This window comes from Micropterus salmoides, unplaced genomic scaffold, assembly GCF_014851395.1.
Source record: "Micropterus salmoides isolate LMB-PRFRI ecotype aquatic unplaced genomic scaffold, ASM1485139v1 Ms_hic_scaffold_3, whole genome shotgun sequence".
Lineage (NCBI taxonomy): Eukaryota > Metazoa > Chordata > Actinopteri > Centrarchiformes > Centrarchidae > Micropterus > Micropterus salmoides.
The window spans coordinates 23576681-23595109 of record NW_024042261.1 but is presented as its reverse complement, the minus strand read 5'-3'; the positions used below and the strand labels follow the sequence as shown (position 1 = coordinate 23595109).

Sequence of the window (18429 nt, the reverse complement as noted above, 5' to 3'; positions counted from 1 at the left end):
GATGAATTATAGACAGGGGTCAGCGAGGGTCCCGGCTCTCTGTGGATGTCACATGCCCTCCCTCCCTTGCCTCGCTGCATACTAAACCACAGCTCCCATCACCCTACGCAAATGAACCCCCGCCCCGCTACGCAAATGACCCTGAATATGCCACACAAATGACTGACCCCGAAATTCAAACAGTTCGCAATAACTTTCCACTTGAGCGAGCGGCAGATCAAGATAAAGATGACCTCAGATTTCATTGTTGTCAAGCCATCAAGTCGCAGAAATGTTCCTTAAAATTATTGACTACATTCAGAACTCTGATTGAAGTGGGAACTGACTTGAGAGTGGAGTGGCTTTGTCCCTATTTCGCTCACAGTTTGCATCAAAACTGCATCGATTTGCACCCAAAGTGCATTCATACTATTGTTACATGTGTAATATATAACATTACACATCTACAGGCTCTACAGTGCGACCATTTTGCTCACATATGCCTCTAAAAATCGATACGTGCGAACTGGAAAAATGATTTACGAGCACAATGTGTGAGTAACTGCAACCTACCATAGGCTAACCCCTCCACCCTGCCCGCCTGGGCCGCTAATACTTCAAAACATCCCGCCCCAAGTAGTGGCAGTGGAAAGATGTTTAGCATGGGGATCACCAGAGGCCCCACGATACGATATTATCATGATATTTATGTTGCGATTCGATTTTATTGAGATTTGAAGTATATTGAGATATATTGCAATTTATTACCTTTTTCCAACTTACAATTAGGTCCCTAAAGTCAAACTTTGTCAACATCTGTTTATCTAAAAAGTTTGTTCATATCACTTTTTCAGTCCTCTATATGGTCCTGTTAAGTTTTCTAGTGGACTAAAAAAGCAATAGATTTTATTATTCTAGTACCAAAAAGTTAAAACTCTACTATAATAAAATATCGATACTTGGCGTCTGTGTATTGATACAGTATTGCCATGGCAAATATCATGATACTATGCTGTATCGATTTTTCCCCCCACCCCTAAAAGATGCAGATATCCATTGCAGAGGATGCCAGTTTGTGCTCCTAGCCTTCTCCTGAGAGCAACACGTTCCCCTTGTTCTGTTTTACTGAAGTGTAAAGTGTGATTTATACTTCTGCTTCGAATCGACGGCGTAATCTATGCGTTAATACTGTTCAGTACTCTTGTTTACATAAGGTGTGGGTTGTTTGGGTGCTGCTGGTGTATCGTGAACCCGTCCCTGGTTCAAAAACTACATAAGCACCAATCACAGTAAAGCAGTGGTCGGCAATAGGCGGCACGCGGGCCGGTTCTAGCCAGATTGCTTTGATAGCAGAAAAATAAATAAATTGATAAGGGCTGGTGCTGAAATAGATCTCAGCACATGATTTATTGTGAGCATGTGCAAAAGAATCAGAATCAGAAGGAGCTTTATTGCCAAGTAGTGTTTTACACATACAAGGAATTTGCTTTGGTGTTAAGATGCTACACGCAGACAGACATACAGCTGACATAAATAGATGTAGAAACATATAAATATGTTATATAATAATAAAAATAATAATAAATAAAAAGGGCGGCACGGTGGTGCAGTGGTTAGCACTGTTGCCTCACGTGTGGGTTCAAACCCCGGTTGCCCCGGGTGTGTGGAGTTTGCATGTTCTCCCCGTGACTAGGTTGATTGGTGACCCTAAATTGTCCTTAGGTGTGAGTGGGAGCTGAGTAGTTGTTTGTCTATGTGTGGCCCTGTGATGGACTGGTGACCTGTCCAGGGTGCACCCCGCCTTTCGCCCAATGTCAGCTGAGATTGGCTCCAGCACCCCGCGGGCCCTGTACGCAGCGCAACGCATAAGTGTATAAATAAAAAAAATAAAAATAACAATGGAACAACAACAATTTAAAATGAATATTCATGCATGATTAGACATGAAGTGATATTTATATGTGCAGAGACGATTGTATTATTTGAAAGGGGGGGGAGTGTCAGTGTGGGGCCCGGGCCTTGTTGATGAGGCTAGCTGCAGAGGTTAGAAGCTGTTTTTGTGGCGAGAGGTTTTGGTCCTGATGGACCGTAGCCTCTTGCCAAAGGGGAGAGTCTGAAACAGTTTGTGACCGGGATGGGAGGCGTCAGCTGCAATCTTTCCAGCTCGCCTCAGAGTCCTGGAGGTGTGCAGGTCCTGAAGTGATGGAAGATTGCAGCCAATCACCTTCTCTGCAGAGCGATTGATATGCTGCAGCCTGCCCTTGTCCCTGGCAGTGGCAGCAGCGTACCAGATGGTGATGGAGGAGGTGAGGATGGACTGAATGATGGCAGTGTAGAAGTGCACCATCATTGTCTTTGGCAGGCTGAACTTCTTCAGCTGCCGCAGGAAGTACATCCTCTGCTGGGCCTTCTTGGTGAGGGAGGTGATGTTCAGCTCCCACTTGAGGTCCTGGGAGATGATGGTGCCCAGGAAGCGGAAAGAGTCCACAGTGGTGACGGGGGTCACTCAGGATGATGGGGAGGGTGGGGCTGGGCTCTTCCTGAAATCCACGACCATCTCCACTGTCTTCAGAGCGTTGAGCTCCAGACTGTTCTGGCCGCACCAGGTCACCAGATGGTCAATCTCCCACCTGTAGGCAGACTCATCCCCACCAGAAAGTGTCCTTTTATTCAATTTGTTTAACAATGGAGAAAAAAAATCCGCAATATGGAACCGATCTCACAAACCACCCATTGGGAGTACCGCACTCTGCCAACTGAGCTAAACGTGCACATGATTTGGTACAGTTTGACTTTGTTCTGGCCTGCCATATAACGGCTTGGAAAAATTTGGCCCGATACTTATTTGCCGACCCCTGTAGTAAAGTTTTTTGTGATGAGTGATCTGTGTTTTAAAATCTGTTTTCAATGTCAATTTTTCAAAACATCTGTTTCAATATTTTCAAAAGCTTTGACAAATTTTTAAGGCCAATGTCGAGTATACAGATACCAGGGTCTTCACTTCGATAGTCCTCTAATGGTTTCACACCATCGTTGAACACAAAGAGAGGGAGCACGCACGTAGTATAAATATGTATGTAATAAATTGTTTGTTAAACTCCGTGTTACTTGAACATTTTTTACTGTGCTCCTAAATTTCTTTGTGCTCCTAAATTTTTTCATTTAGGAGCACATGTGCTCCTTGGGAAAAACCTTAGCGTAGAGCCCTGTATAATACAATTATTAATGATTTATCTAAAGAATTGTGTCCTGCTTTGAGCACTTAGGACATGTGAAATAGAGAGGCACTGGTTGGGTACAGTAGTGTTTTTGCTGTGTACAAAGACACTCCCTTGTTCACCAAGTCACTCCAAATAATAGGTACTTTTCTGTATAGTGAGTGGTAGTGAGTCGTCAAATTGTCAGCAAAAACTAGTGTGTGTCGCATCGACGCTACTTTTCTGTTCCACTGTGGGAGTTTTTGAGGCTTCTATATAGTGTATAGATTTCTCACTCAGACTCCAGACACTTGAATAAAATAACAGACAATGCATATAGTGCATGATATAGTAATGGTCTAGTTTGAGTTGGGAGATGTCTATGGGTGGGTCTGGAGGTGTGATTGATGTGGGTCTCATAAAAGGTGGTGTGAATTATTCAAGAGAGGATTACATGCATAAACAGCATTAATCAGTACTGTGTATTGGCAGTTATATCTCAGCAAACATTAGGCAGTATATGTCTCATTTCGATGTGAGTCTGCTTCTTAAAGGCAAGTGGAGGAATGTGAACTAATTTCCAGAAGGCATAAGTGATACTGGGGCAGTATATAGTGCAGACAGATATCTGTATGTGTACTTTATATATCAGAAAAGTCACAAATGACTGCACAGGTTTTTCATGTTTTTATGCTCTTATCTGACCAAAGTCACCTTGAATTTTATATCTGTTTATCATATTCCCTATTTATACTAGTTAACTGAAGTTATATCGAACAGTAGTAACATAAACTAGATAGCTGCAATTGGTATTTGCACGTTTGTGTTAATGTTAGTCTTTTTGTAAGGCGTTAGTGCAGCCAGTTTGCATCTGTTTTTCTATAGTTTTGGCATTAAGTGGACCTATAGGGTCAGATTAGAACATTGCTTGCATATGATTCTTAGATACTGCTGTGTCTTTTTTACAATAACTTAGGTGTTAAACATTACACATTGGTGCACAAACACAGACAGAAACACACATTGGTATGTTTACCAATGCATTTTTTGGTATATATGTCTCTGGGAATTTGAATACCTGAATACTGAGTGTTTAAATTTATGGGTGTGTTTATGCCTATCGGGAGATTGCACCCCAGTAGTCAGCTGCCTGGCGAGTGCAAGACTCTGATTACGATTCGGGACAGAGAACTGTAAATAATGGAGCTCATCTCCCTCTGAGGTAGAGTTGCTGGGCTGAAATGTTGTTTCCTACTCTGCACACATACTGTATATCCCTGTAGATTTCTAAACAGCCATTTATGACCCTGTTGATGTACTGCTCTTAACATTAGTGTATCAACCATATTGACACTTACGGTGTTGCCAAGCTCAGGTTAGGTTATGTTTTCAACCCTTCTCCTTGAATCTCTATCAAGGAATCCTATTTTTATTTTTACAAATGATAATTACTTCCTAATGTTAATTTAAATCATTTGTAATAGTTGTCTGTAACTGTTCCGTTGTTTACTCACAACAAAAATAATAACTTGCCAACTTTTCCCACTGATGTGACAATCAAGCTTCTGTTAAAATAAGTCTTGCGCTTGATTTTTCATGATGAATACTAACGTTACCTCCTAAGTGAATGACTGGCACAGTAATTAGGTGGGCAATTAAGATTTATGTGGTCTGAGGTTTGTTTTATTGTTCATGTTTGTTTTGTTTTTTGTATTTCAGCAGATTGACTGAACGCGATCAGTAGCAATGCAGTGAAAAGACTGAAGTTAATTGCTCCCAGTGCTCGGCGTTAGTTTCTGTTTTTGTGCGCACACGCACATACACGTCCAAGCACACACACAAATGGGAACACACGCGCACACAAGCAGTGAAATTTGAGTTGGATGATTTCTTGCTCTGGGAGAAATGGAGCTCATAGTGAAAGAGGTGGCCTACAGCAGCTAATCACTCCAGATGCACAGCTTCTTAGAGCAAAGTAGAAGAAAGCCAGCAGCTCAATCAATACACGAGGAATCAGCCGTATCAGGATTACTGGCTCAATCAGCAGCTGTACCCATCGTTCTACCACGCACACTGCCTGGGGAAGCATAGCAGAAAAGAGTGGTAGAGCAAGAACAGAGCAGAGAGGGAGATACGTCATCGGCCCTGGGATGGGAGTTTGGATAGAACATGATGGTGGTGAGCAGGAAAGGCTGGTTTACAGGTCAGTCCCGGGTTGCAGGTCTAGTTAAGGTCACGATTAACAGAAAACTCAAATGACAAATCTGTGTTGTCACTGGAGAATTTGCTTCATGCCTTAAAGGAAGTGGAATTGTTTTAGTATGACGATATTTACATAAATTTTATTACGGGGGGGTGGGTCTTGAAACCTTTAAACCCTTCCGTGCACAGTTTTACTAGAACGTCAGTTTGTTGAAGTTGCGTAACACGACGTCATTGTCATAAGGATAGTAAAAATCTACTTGTTGAGGAAAATAGTCGAGGGATATATCACCTGGCTCAGTACAGCAAAGTCTCAAAAACTCTCTTCAAGTTGCTCCATATTCATAGGTGGCATTACACTGGGGACCACATTTTGAAATGGCTGATTTTGTCCCCATTACTTTTTGAAAGCATTTGTTAAAAATGTTCTGAAAAAAACTTGCACCAAAAAATGTTACCGAACAAATGAAAATGCTTTTGATAAAAGTTTATTTGCACAATAAGAAAACAGTGATTCGGTTTAAATATAGAAGAAACAAATGTGCATTGTCCAAAAAAAGCTGACAGCTAAAAAAAACATGCCGCTGCATACTACATTACATTCTGTTATATTTTTATATTCATGAATTGTTCCCTGCCTGCGGAATTATTTGTTTCCCTTTATAGAAATGCAAACATTTCCACCATAAACTGGAGCAGAAAATGTCTCCAGAATGCAGTTAATTAAGTGTTTTAATGCTCCACTTTTCTGGGGGAGGACCCCCACACCCCCAGCTCATAATTTTAAGTATTTCCTATTTCTTCAAAATAGTGTTAAAAATCTTCTTGTCTTGTTCTCATGCATCGTCATGTCTGGTGATCCAAGTGTATCATCGCACCCCTAATCTGAGCCCTTATGTTAACACAATGTGACCATGTGTCCATATTGTTTTAAATGTTAGATGGCCAGAAAATACTCAGGCATAAAAACTGAAAAGATTATAAATCTTTAAATCGCACCAATTCCTTAACACTTTTTTAAAATGTTGGCTCTTTTAAGTTAAGAATTTGCTCTTTGAGCCTCTGCTTTTCTGAGAGCTGCCCTCCACTCCTCTTTTTCTATTTGAAAATTATAGCACCACATCAACAATCTATTTAGGTTGTTTTATCCGAAAAGGTGGTGTAGAAACAATCTCTTCTGTTGATGCGTGGATCGCCGTACACATGCCTTACATCAGGGACAGCTGATGTCGTCCCAGAGTCCCTTGGTGAGTTGAAGAGTTTACAGAGGCAAATAGCCTTGTTGGCCTACTGACAGATAGGCAACAGCAGCTGTGGTCAGGACAACGCACTCGCACACCAAGAATGTGACAAACCTGGCCTCACTGAATATAGTAGTGAACCATGTCTTAAGACATTTAGGAGAGTTCACATGTACCAGTGATATCTAATCGTTTCTTTTCTTTATTCAGCTTCTGTCCATGTTGTCAGACTTTAATTGTCTCATTAAACAAGTTCTCTTTATTTCTCACTGTATCTCTTCCTTTGTATTTCTTTGTCTCTGTCTGTCTTTCTTCCCCTCTAATATGATTGTATAGGATAAAGAGCTGAAAACCGCTCAGAGAGAGAGAGATTCTGGACAGATAAAAGAGGGGAGGGGGAGTGTTGATAATCTGCAAACAGATTTCCATGCTTATTACACTAATGATTTCACGTTATTTGATGTGGCGGCGGGGGTTGGATGGATGGAAGCATGGGTGGGGGGTGGAGGGGTGGTCTCTTTCTCTCTCTCATCTCGGCGAAGCAGCTAAATGATGGAGTAATTTGAGTGACCTCTGACTTGGGGCAGGCCCGGGCGTAATTGCATGTCATTCTGGCACGGATGGAGGGGACGATGAGGAGCGTGTGGTGGTGGGGGCTCCACAAAATACAAAGTATCCCCCCCTGTCTTTACATCCTTTGCTGCGTATCACTAGTTTTCCTGCGCCTCCTTTTGATGTGTCCACATCACTGTCTTGCTTTCCGTCTTGTTGCCTGTCTCACTGCGGCTTGCTCCTCGAGAGTGTTTCCAAAAAACACCCCCCAAACAAAAGAAAGATTGCATTAATTTTCAAATGATGATATTACATTAAGTGCGGCGATCTCATATATCAAAACGTGAGAACTACTCCCTTTACTGTATGTGCTTCATCTTAATGGTATCGCTGGATGTCAAGGGCATGGAGGAAATTAAATCGGAAAGTGCAGATAGACCAAAGAAGATATTATCTCTGGATGATTGCAGTTTTGATAGGTATTCCAGTGAATTTCATTTTCTCCGGATGGGGGAGAAGATGAGTTAGCCTGCATATTTGCTCATTTTTCTTCTACATGATTTATGTGAGTTGAGTATAAAACTCTCTCCTCCCTCCCCCACCCTCACCACCTCCCCCTTTATCGGGAACACATACATGCATGCGCATCCACGCAAACAAACACACACGCACATGGGGCAGTAAATTACTGCCTTTGATTTGGGTCTTGGCTGGGGCAGTTTACGCGAGTGTATGTATGTGTATTTCTGGTATGACTGTAGGTGGGCAAACTGAAGTTGGGGGGTGGGGGGGTGGGGGTGGGGGTGTATTCGTATGCACGTGCATGTTTTAGTGTGTGCGTTTGTACTTGTGTGCCTGAGATAGCAGCAGAGCCATCAGTGGGAATGATTCCAGGGAGACGCGGGAGTGTCATTACTCAGACTTGTTTACATTCTAAATACGTAATGAAATCTTGTTGGTAATAATGACGGGAATAAAAGTTTGGGAAATTGTAAAAGTGGTGAAGTTTGAGAAATGAGCCCCAGCCTGTGAAATAGCATTTGGGGGCAGGAAACGACATTATTATGCAGTGCTCCTGCCTGCCTGAGACATGAAGATGAACTGCTAGCGGGCCATAAAATGCTGTTAGCCCTAGCCTGAAGTATGGCACATTGTAAAAGAGCCCTGATCCCATATTGCCATTATATATAAAAGTATAGCCATACACAACATTATTTTTCACATAAGATGAGCTCCGATACAGTGGCCCAGGCCCCCCCAATACATACACTGATAGGCAGATTTCCCCCCCCTCCTTATAAAATATATAAATAAACATATTGCCATGGAACCCATCTCTGCCCTGATCTTATAGACCTCGATATTAAAAACAGAAATATTGCATTTTCTAGGGGCTCTGTTTTCCCCTGTCCTCTTTTGGGTATGGGATATGTCTGTGTTTGTTTGGGAGGGGGTAGGGGGTAGGAGAGAGTCATAGAGGAAGAAGAAGAGATGAAGAGGAAGCCCGAGCGGAATGCAACAAATGAAAGAAAATGGAAACAGATGAAGACTTTAAAAATATAATGAGATGAATATTGAGCATATGAACTCCAGCATACAGAGACTTGGTTGTGGTGGGCGATGCGTGAGTGTATATTGAAGCTGTTTATTGACAGATAAGAATGGTGACAGTGGTGCAATTAAGATTAATGTTAAAGTAGATGGACAGATGATGTCATTGATGTCCCATTTTTGTCAAGATAGTGTTATGGAGACATTTGATACTGTCAGGTGAGTTTACTCAAACCCACTTTTTACTAATGCATTCATTCATTCATTCATTCAGATTCTTTACTTTTCAGGTAGGATATAGTAGGCAGGGAAGAAGGGATAACGTGTTAAAAAGGTCCCAAACTCTATTTGAATTGGGTGTTGCTGGCTGTTGCTGGATTTCTTACTGTGTATTAACCATTCAACATGTTTACAATACTGCAATTTGTCTGTGGACCTTGAACATTTAGTTCTCTTAAACTAGTTTTATAAGGAATATAATTTATCAAAATCTTTTACAGCCGGGGTGATTTTATTTCTCTAAAAAATATCTTAAAAGAAATGCACTAGAACATATTGGGAGGCTGGCTCTTAAATTTACAACAGCAGACTATAGAAAAAGTCACCAGTCTCTCCTACTGAATATTTTGTGCTTAATGCCAACAATGGACATAGACCATTTTGAGATTGTGTCAAATTTGGCTTACTTTAGCACTACGAAAATGATAACTTGCATTATCCATAAAATTAACAATCTTCAGTGATGTATGGTGAAGAATGTCAAAATGGTGTAGGAAGTCGAATTTTTTTTATTATTGAGTACCTGGCACTACATTCTCTAACTTTGAGGGATATAAAGGATTGTTAAAAATTAAGTCACTGAGAAGTGTATGGATGTGTGGTTGCTCACCATGGATAGCTTCAAAAATAAACTGGGCTACACCAGCTGTATGTATTTAATCATATTTTTTATTATTTATGAATGAAGGTTTAAAATGAGATGTGATTTTTGTCACGCAAAACACTTTAATCAAAAACTGCATGTTATCTACAACATTTGTCGTGCTTATGTTGTCATTTTAAGTGGGAATCAAAAACTTGGTGTTACAAAAACTTGGATGACATTAAAATTTCATCATATTTATGATCTCTATCTTTTTTTCCCTTTCTCTTTTAAATTTTTTGTACATAGCTCCATATACATCTAATGTTCTGTGGAGTTGTAGTAGAGATGAGATGAGGCGAGCTGCACTGGCTTTGCTTCTCGGAGATGATGGTTTGCTGTGTCTGTCGATTCTAGAGCTCAGCTAATCATCAGGAAGACCAGCAGTCTCTCTCTGACCTATAGTATCTAACGCTTCATTGCTTCATTGTCCCGTCCTCTCTCCATCATCTCTTTCTCACTTCTTCTGTTTTTGTTCATGTCTCACTTGAGCCTGGAAGTGACTGAAATTCAATATAGTTATTGTAAATTGAGTGAATGATTGCATATAAATGAATGGATGGATAGATTATGTCTGAGGAGGATGACTGAAAGTAACTAAAAGTGTTGCTCATCTGCCTGTGTGTGTGTGTGTGTGTGTGTGTGTGTGTGTGTGTGTTCATCTGTGCTGCTTTTCAGCCTTACTTTGACTTGGCAACAAGATGGAGGCTTATTCTTTTCTCCTGTCTTGTTTCTGCTCACTCATAAATTCATTCTTGTTGTTATGTGGTATGATAGTGGCAGTAAATAATTTAGCGAGACAGCGGTCTAACCATTGGACCACATTCTGGCCAAAGATGACCTATCTGACCTTTGTTCTACCTCTCTCTGCGTGCTCTAACAGACATTTATTCATCTGCTGACCCATCATGCTTTGCTTTGTCTGGTCGGCCTCCGGCCCAATGATGATGATGATAATGATGATAATAATAATAATAATAGTCCCTTGGACCAGAGCACGACTACAAATAGAAGAAATTTCCTGCATGCAGTACCTCATTATACACAGTGTAGCATTGTTTTTTACCAAGCTAAGTGAGGGTTATTTATTTTTCTAATGGGACGTGTTTATTTTTGACTAATGGGACAGACGCTGGGCACTTAAAGGCTCAGCAAAGCGTGTCTCGGTGTGTCTGTCGTCGCTGTGGTGAGGTAAGCGAACAAGCTGGAGGCCTACTGTGAGAAAACTGGACTTCCTGTCACGTTTAGGGCTAGAGTTAGCCTGAGTCAAGCGGGTGTGGCTGTCAGTGCTGGCGATAATAGCTCAATAATAGATTCTTTTATGACAGCTTCTTGAAAAGGTGGATGTTTACAAAAAAGATGTTTCTTTACACCTTAAGGGAGAGAGGAAAAATACTTTTTGTTGATGATAATAATACCTGCACCACACATGCATGACTAGATTTCATAAACGCATATACAAGCATTTAAAGAGGGCCCCTGCCCTTAACAAGTGTTTTAGCCAAAAGGCACAGGAGACAGTTGTCTCAAAGCATGGGCGCATAAAAATTAAATACTCATTGCAGCATTTCCTAACAGGGGGTAACACATGAGGCGTTGGTGTGATCTATCCAAAGTACTTGTTAAACGGTCGCAGCAATTGACAAGGTGTGCCGAAGAACAATTTATGTTGCTTTTCCCAACCAAGCTCACCAAGCACATTCCCTCCAGGAAAAACTGTCTGAAAGTGTGCGCTGTTCTCCTATTTAAACAATTATCTCAACTCATGTTGTTTGAAGTGGTTCTTTTTGAGCACACTCGCGCCTTTAAGATGGCCATGCCTCTGTTGTTAAAGCAGGTGGTCAATTAAGGTTTTGTGGTGGCTCTCCTTGTCTGCATGTCACAGTGTCCTTGAGCAATGCATTGAACCCTGAACTGCTCCTAATGAGCAGGCCAGCCTTGCTCTGCAGCTCAGCTGTGTGTTCGTGCAAGCATGGGTGATTGTGAGGCATTGTAAAGCATTTGGCCCTGTTGTCACGTTAACAGTGCTACAGTAAATAAGTACAATTCATTTACTGTCTCTGTAAAAAACCACTGTGTAACAGTAAAAGTTTCTACATTTCTGCTTTCTAAAACCTTCTCTCTGGATGCCTATGCCTGATCCTGTCTGTCTTTGGTCGCCTCTATGTCTGCACTCTTCTTCGTCATTTTTTAAAATTTCTTCCTCACCTTCTCTCTTCTTCACACTTCTTTTTGTCTGCTACATTTCCTGAGCTCTGAAGTAAACAAAAGCAACTTTGTCTGTCTGTCTTGTCCTTTGTCCCGCCCCGCCTGTTTCTCCGTACAGTCGCTCTAAACACACACATACACATACACACACGCACACGCACACGCACACATAGAGACACACAAAGCCCTTCTCTCGTGTCTCATGTTTGTTTGTGTGTGTCGAAAAGGCGCAGTTCTAATTGAGGGGCAAAGCCACTTCAGATGCAGCGGGTGCCTCTCTCGCAGTCGGGGGGGGGCACAGATCTTCCTCTGGGGAGCACAATTAATGCTTTTTTATTGTTTACTAATGAATTACACACAGTGGAAGCAGGCATGCCTGTGTGAATTAGAGAGAAAAATAGAGAGTTTGTTGTGAAGCAAAAACATTCAGTACCGTTTGTGTGTGGGTTCTGTATCATTATGTTTGCTTAGTTATGAGCTGACTTTACAGTACCTTTCACATTGCTTTTGATGATAATTTTTTTGTATTTATTAGCCTGTTTCAGCCTCTTATTTTTTTCAGTAGGCAGGAAGTGCACACTTGTCCTGATTCCTTTTCTTTTCCTCACTCTCTGAAGCAGGTGTTTTTCCATTCACAGGTGAATAGTTGTTTAACATCATTGATTTCTTGAAAGTTTCAGCAACGACAGACAATGCAGCAGCAGTTTCTATCCTGTGTTATTCAGTGTTGTATTACCCACAGTTGGCAGATTTTTGCGTGTGTATGTGTGCGCATTGAGGATGCATGGACTTGCACATGCCTTAAGGCCAATGTAAACAAATGCTAATGTAATTACTGAGGGGGCGTCGTAATAAACTGTAACTAAGATGATTGCGCAGCGCACAATGATCAGGTTAGTTAAGCTGAGATGTGTTATTGCTTTAAATGGCTGGTTGAACCAAGACTTGATTTCTGTGTCGTTCTGATTGTTCAGCAGGCTAAGCCCTGTACTGTTTAAACGGGCTCGGATCTTGCCCAGGACTTTTTTTTTTTATATCACACAGTCCTTTCTTTTGCTGTAAAACCGTTCCTGTAAAGGCAGAGATGCCAAAAAGCATGGAAAAAAAATAGACTGAATCGTGCCCCTATCACTTCTTCATGAGGGGGTAATGGAAAGTGTGTTTGTGTGTATATGTCTGTGTGTGGGTGAAGGCCTCAAGTGTTCTTCATCTTCTCCGGTATAATAGTGATTAGTAATTTCAGTTGTCGAGCAGTGTCAGTGTGAGAGTGATCCACTGTGTCACCTGCTACAGGGGATACACACACACACACACACACACACACACACACACACACACACACACACACACACACACACACACACACACACACACACACACACACACACGTTGCATTAAGTGTGCGTCAGTCTGTCTGCAGTGCCTTGATGTGCATTCCATCTAGAATACAGCACCCTGACATCCCTACATTAAAGGGGGTCATTATATTTCCCTGGCTGCCACTGAAAGTGACATTTTCACAAAGTGACAAGTTTACAGTTTGATAAATCTGAATTTTTTTTGCTGTGGGTGGGGTGGGGAGCCAGGCGAAGGAATGGTGGGAGCAAGAGCTGTGTTGTCTGTGGAGGAGGGAGGAAGCGCTGCCTGTCAGCAATGCCCCGGCCCTGTCGTCTAAATGATGCTCCCAGGCAGCGGATTCAGATCCCATCCCCATTAGCATTTAATTTCTCTCTAATCCTACACACATTCTCCACCGCCGCATGGTAACGAGGGCCGCCGTGCCACAGCAGCGCCAAGGAAAAGCTCCGAGAGCAATCTGCAGTGCCGCTCGCCTTTTACAGCTCCGTGCCCTGTCGTAGCCATCATTCTTCCTTGACAATTAAGGCCCTCAAATCTAATAGCAGTGATATTGGAATTACAGCAAGGCCCTTCTGAGGGCATGTCAGGAAAAAGGGGCTGCACCTCCCAATACAGCTGTCAAAGCACAAGGCCCTCCCCCCGCTCTTGCCCGCTAAGTGTTTCTGATGCATGCGCACGCACGCACGCACGCATGATGGAAAGGGGAATACGTTGAGTCTTTGGCTGTGATCTTTGTAAAATGTGCTCTCTGTGCCCTCTTATCCAACTCTCCAAGGACTTGTCACAGCAGCTTTTGTTTTCTCTCTCTCTCTCTCTCTCTCTCTCTCTCTCTCTCTCTCTCTCTCTCTCTCTCTCTCTCTCTCTCTCTCTCTTTGTCTCTAAATTTCTCTTCATCTCATCCTCATTGATTCTCCCTGGTGTGTCAGAGATGTTGTTGCTTTCTGTTTTTCACCAGCAGGGTTTTTACAGACGAGTAGATTGGCGAAGTTGTCCCTTGGTGCTCCATGAGGACAGTTTAACGGAACATTCACTCTTTATGGTTGCAGTTAACGATTATCATGGGTAAAATATATTTCTGCCTAAGGGATGCAACCGTTTTAGAGCGAGATTACATAGATAAAGTTGTGTCAGTGTGGAGGCTGTCTGTCGTACCCTGATCTGCGTTTTGTCATCTCAGGCAGCGAGGTGGTATAGTAAACAGGTAGATCATCCTTTAAGACGACGCTAAGGAAAGACTTTGTGTTAACAAGCTTAACGTGCCCTACCAGCTTGAGGCTTTATTCTGCTCTCTCCCCTGACCTTTGTCTAAGCAGAATAAGAAACTCTTTGTAGAAGTCAGTTATTTCAGTATTATTGTTGACTAATTTTCTGTTTTGTTTTATCTGTCTGTCTCTTCTGCAGACTCCAGCAGAGCAGGCCAAAGTTCGAATGCATATGGTCCTGCAGGCCGCCGGTAAGTGGATAATTATTCTGTTTCTCTTCCTTCTATCTTTATTTATTTATTTTTTTTACAGTGTGGTTCAGAACAGTTGCTATGATCTGACACTTGCCAAATGTGTGAGCAGCCTCGGTTTGTAGTCTGCCTCAGTGTGCTGAATCATATGTTTTCTAGGTAGGGATGGGACTTTACTGTAAATGTACCTTTAACACTAGCAGCATGGCTCTAGGGGAGACGAGGTTGCTCGCTCGCTTGTTTCTCGGCTTTCCCTACACATAATTGTCACAATTTGTTCAACCACATCTGCTTTCATTCATAAACATACCCATGTGATATTGCCTTGGGCTATGCAGTATAGGAACTATTTAGAATGCATAAAATGTGTGGTAATATATTTGGATACAGTACAACAAACTGTGAATTTGTTGCATTTTATGCTGATTATTTGGTCGTGTATTTACTTTTATTTATCACTTAGACCCCCTGTACATGCACTACACAATGTACCCAATGTACTTTTTGCACTAATCTGTTCAAATATAATGATGTAAAGCCCTGTTAATATATTTACTGTTTTGATTAGGAAAATGTAATTGTAAAGTCAAAAATGTGTAAATGTCAAGATGAACATATTGTATACCATAAAGTGAAATAAGAAATATTAAGATATTATCTTAACACAACTTTTAACTTAACTTAATTTAACTTACTACTAAGCTGGGAATAAGCCAAACTCTCACATGTGCACACTCCCTTGTGGACCTGGGCGCGTTCCATTAATGGTTTTCCTCATAGCACCCCTCCCCACACACACTACCACAATCTCACAAATGCGTACACACACACACACACACACACACACACACACACACTCACTCTCTTGCTCTCTGTTTTGTGTGCTTCTGGGCCCATATTCACTGCAGCTTAATTTCAAACACTCCTCCCAGTACATAAGTCATAGATGTCACCATGCACGCGGTGTATATATATCAATGTGTATTCGAGGGGTAGAGTTGCGAGCCAGATGCGACAGGCTGAGATTGACTGTGGAGAAAGATGTCTTCATGTTTACAGTCATGCACACACATACACACGGCCCAGCACTTCAGAACAGGGCTCTAATTTCACCACAGGAAATATATGAAAGGACCAGGCATCTATACATCATCTATAAAGCACACAGCAGCCACACACTTACCTCACTTACGACTTGTTCAGTTTTACTGTAGGCCACACAACAGCATTGCTGTAATTTCACTGATTTGAACTTTGCAAAGCATATTATACATACTCCATCATACTTTAAATTGACTCTACATAGTTGGGAACATGTGGGAATTTGATATTTTCCTGAGTGGGGGATATTTTGACTTCCGTTTTACAATCCCAAATCAAAGTTTTTGCTTGCTCAGGTATGTTATCTATCATATATCAGACACCCCACACTCCCTGCACTGCCACCTCAAGGCTAAAGTACTAATGGTGGTAAAGCATCATAAAATTGAGCATGTGGCATTGAGTGCAGTGGGCCAGACTGGTGCAGACACAGGCACAGGGCCAGATGCGGGACTAGAGGAGAGGGTTTAATGCACTGGACATGTCTCTGGTTTTCCTCTCTTTCCTGGAGGTTTATGGCTCAGTCAAATATTGTCTTCACCAGAGAGCCCAGGCTGCCCAGTTTCAGGCCACTACCCGTGCATGGTCATATCGCTCATAATGGTCTACAGTAAATTGGTTTACCATTGAGTGCCCTCAAATAATTAAAATAATTGTTTGTATAATTACAAATATTAGGGATATCTTTCTAGTCCCCTAACCATGCAGCTGCTAAGTCTCTTGTTGCCAAATCTTCTAAATTTGTCTGTCTCATATGTATTATTTTTTCCTCTCTGTTCTCATGTCTATCTCCGTCTATCTGTCCTCTCACTCGCCGTCTTACTGTCTTTTGTTCCAGTGTTTTTATGGGACAAGGGAAGATAGGGATGGAAAGAGGGAGGGATGGAGGGTGAGAAGGAAGCAGCAGATGTTGGGAGGTTGTGTGAATGTTAATGTCCTGACGTAGCGGTGGAGCTTAAGCCGCCTCCTCCTCCTCCTTCCCTCCGTTCCTCTCTGAGCGCCCGCCAGGCTTTCTCTCTTGGGGTCTCCTGACATCCTTAAAGCCCGTGGCTCTCCACTCCTCTCCTCTTCTCTGCTCTCTTCCACCTCTCTCTCTCCCATCCCCTCCCTCCCTCCCCTCCCTCCTTTTGTCCGTCTATGGACTCTCTCTAGTCAGTAGAGAGCAGATCATCCCATGGCTAAAGCGGCTCAGGCCTTTGTGTTGGGGGGCTCTGTGGACCTGTAATGAGCCCCCTCGGCTGGCCTGCTGGCCTGCTTAGCGCTCACTGGGGGCTTTGAGCGTATATATATGTGTGTGTGTGTGTGTGTGTGTGTGTGTGTGTGTGTGTGTGTAGTGGGATGAGGAGGAGGGCTACACTGGCCCCCAATGAAAGAGCTGGATGGATATGTTTATGGGTCACTTCCTGCTTGGCCTACATATCAAACACACACACACACACACACACACACACACACACACACACACACACACACACACACACACACACAGAACCCCATATTTCCAAGACAAACTCACTTGCTAATTTCATTAATAATAAGATCATTTTCATTGTTTGTAACTTTAATAATTCTTATGTGTGTGACTTTTATATCAATAAACAGGCTTTATTATTGTCACAGTATGCATAAAATATAAACACGATACATGAATTTTAAATAAAAACATTAATCATGATACTTATCATTCATTCTGAAATATTTGACTTTCAAAGACAGTCGTTACTGTCAGAAAATTGCAGTTAAAAAAAAAAAAGAGTCTTTCATTACTTTTTACGTTTTATTTTACTGCTTGTGCCTGCTCAGGGTGCCTTGTCCCAGGTTTCCCAGGAAACCTCCTGCACAGGCTGAAGTTCAGCTGCATATAGTTGGACAGTATAGTATAAAGGTAATGTCACAGCAGAAAGCAGCATTGTCACTACTAGGCATGGTTTGGTTCATTGGTATGTCTTTCTCCTTTGCCTTCTAAACCTGACAGTGAGCACCTATAAACAGACTTCTGTCAGTGTTTGTCACCAGGACATGTTTCTTGTTTTTCTGTTGTGTTTTTTTTCAGTGCCGGGATTGACCTGTACTTCTCTGTGACACACATACTGGATAGTCACATACATCACAAATATACATATAAGCCTTCATACTTTAAAAACCAAAGCACTCACACTTTCATTCATTCATATATATTCTCTCTCTCACACTCACACACACACACACACACACACACTCTCACACACACACACACACACACACACACACACACACACACACACACACACACACAGAGCAACGACAGCCTCACATGTATTATACTGTTTTCTTTTCAGCCACTTGCTAGGGTCTTGGCTCTTTTCAGAGCGGTGTCCATTTCCACTCAAATGAGCATGAGCACTGTGCACGGCAGCGGGCCTCTCCTTATCCACACGTCAATAGGGAGTGTTTGCAGAACACCCACTAAGGACCTGAGGGCCATGGGTCATCAAAACCTCCGTCTTCTCCCTATTTGAACCTTTGACAGCAGCAAAACAAACAATCCTTATGATCTCATCAGAGGCCTGAACTTGGCAGGGGCTCGCTGGTCTGAATTAACTTCCTCTATTGGTTTGTCTAAGTCTGACACCTGGCTGGAGGTGGTAGGGAGGAATGTTCTGATTCCTGATTTTAATAATGTTG

The 18429-nt window shown here is 42.2% G+C and overlaps 1 protein-coding gene across 1 annotated transcript in view; it reads left to right on the top strand.

The window, feature by feature from the left end:
• Positions 1–18429, top strand: part of rsrc1 (arginine/serine-rich coiled-coil 1) — a 124631-nt gene that overhangs the window by 46159 nt on the left and 60043 nt on the right. The window contains exon 6 of the mRNA XM_038692317.1: positions 14613–14664. Coding sequence (XP_038548245.1) covers positions 14613–14664 — 52 coding nt within the window. The remainder of the gene's footprint in view (positions 1–14612; positions 14665–18429) is intronic.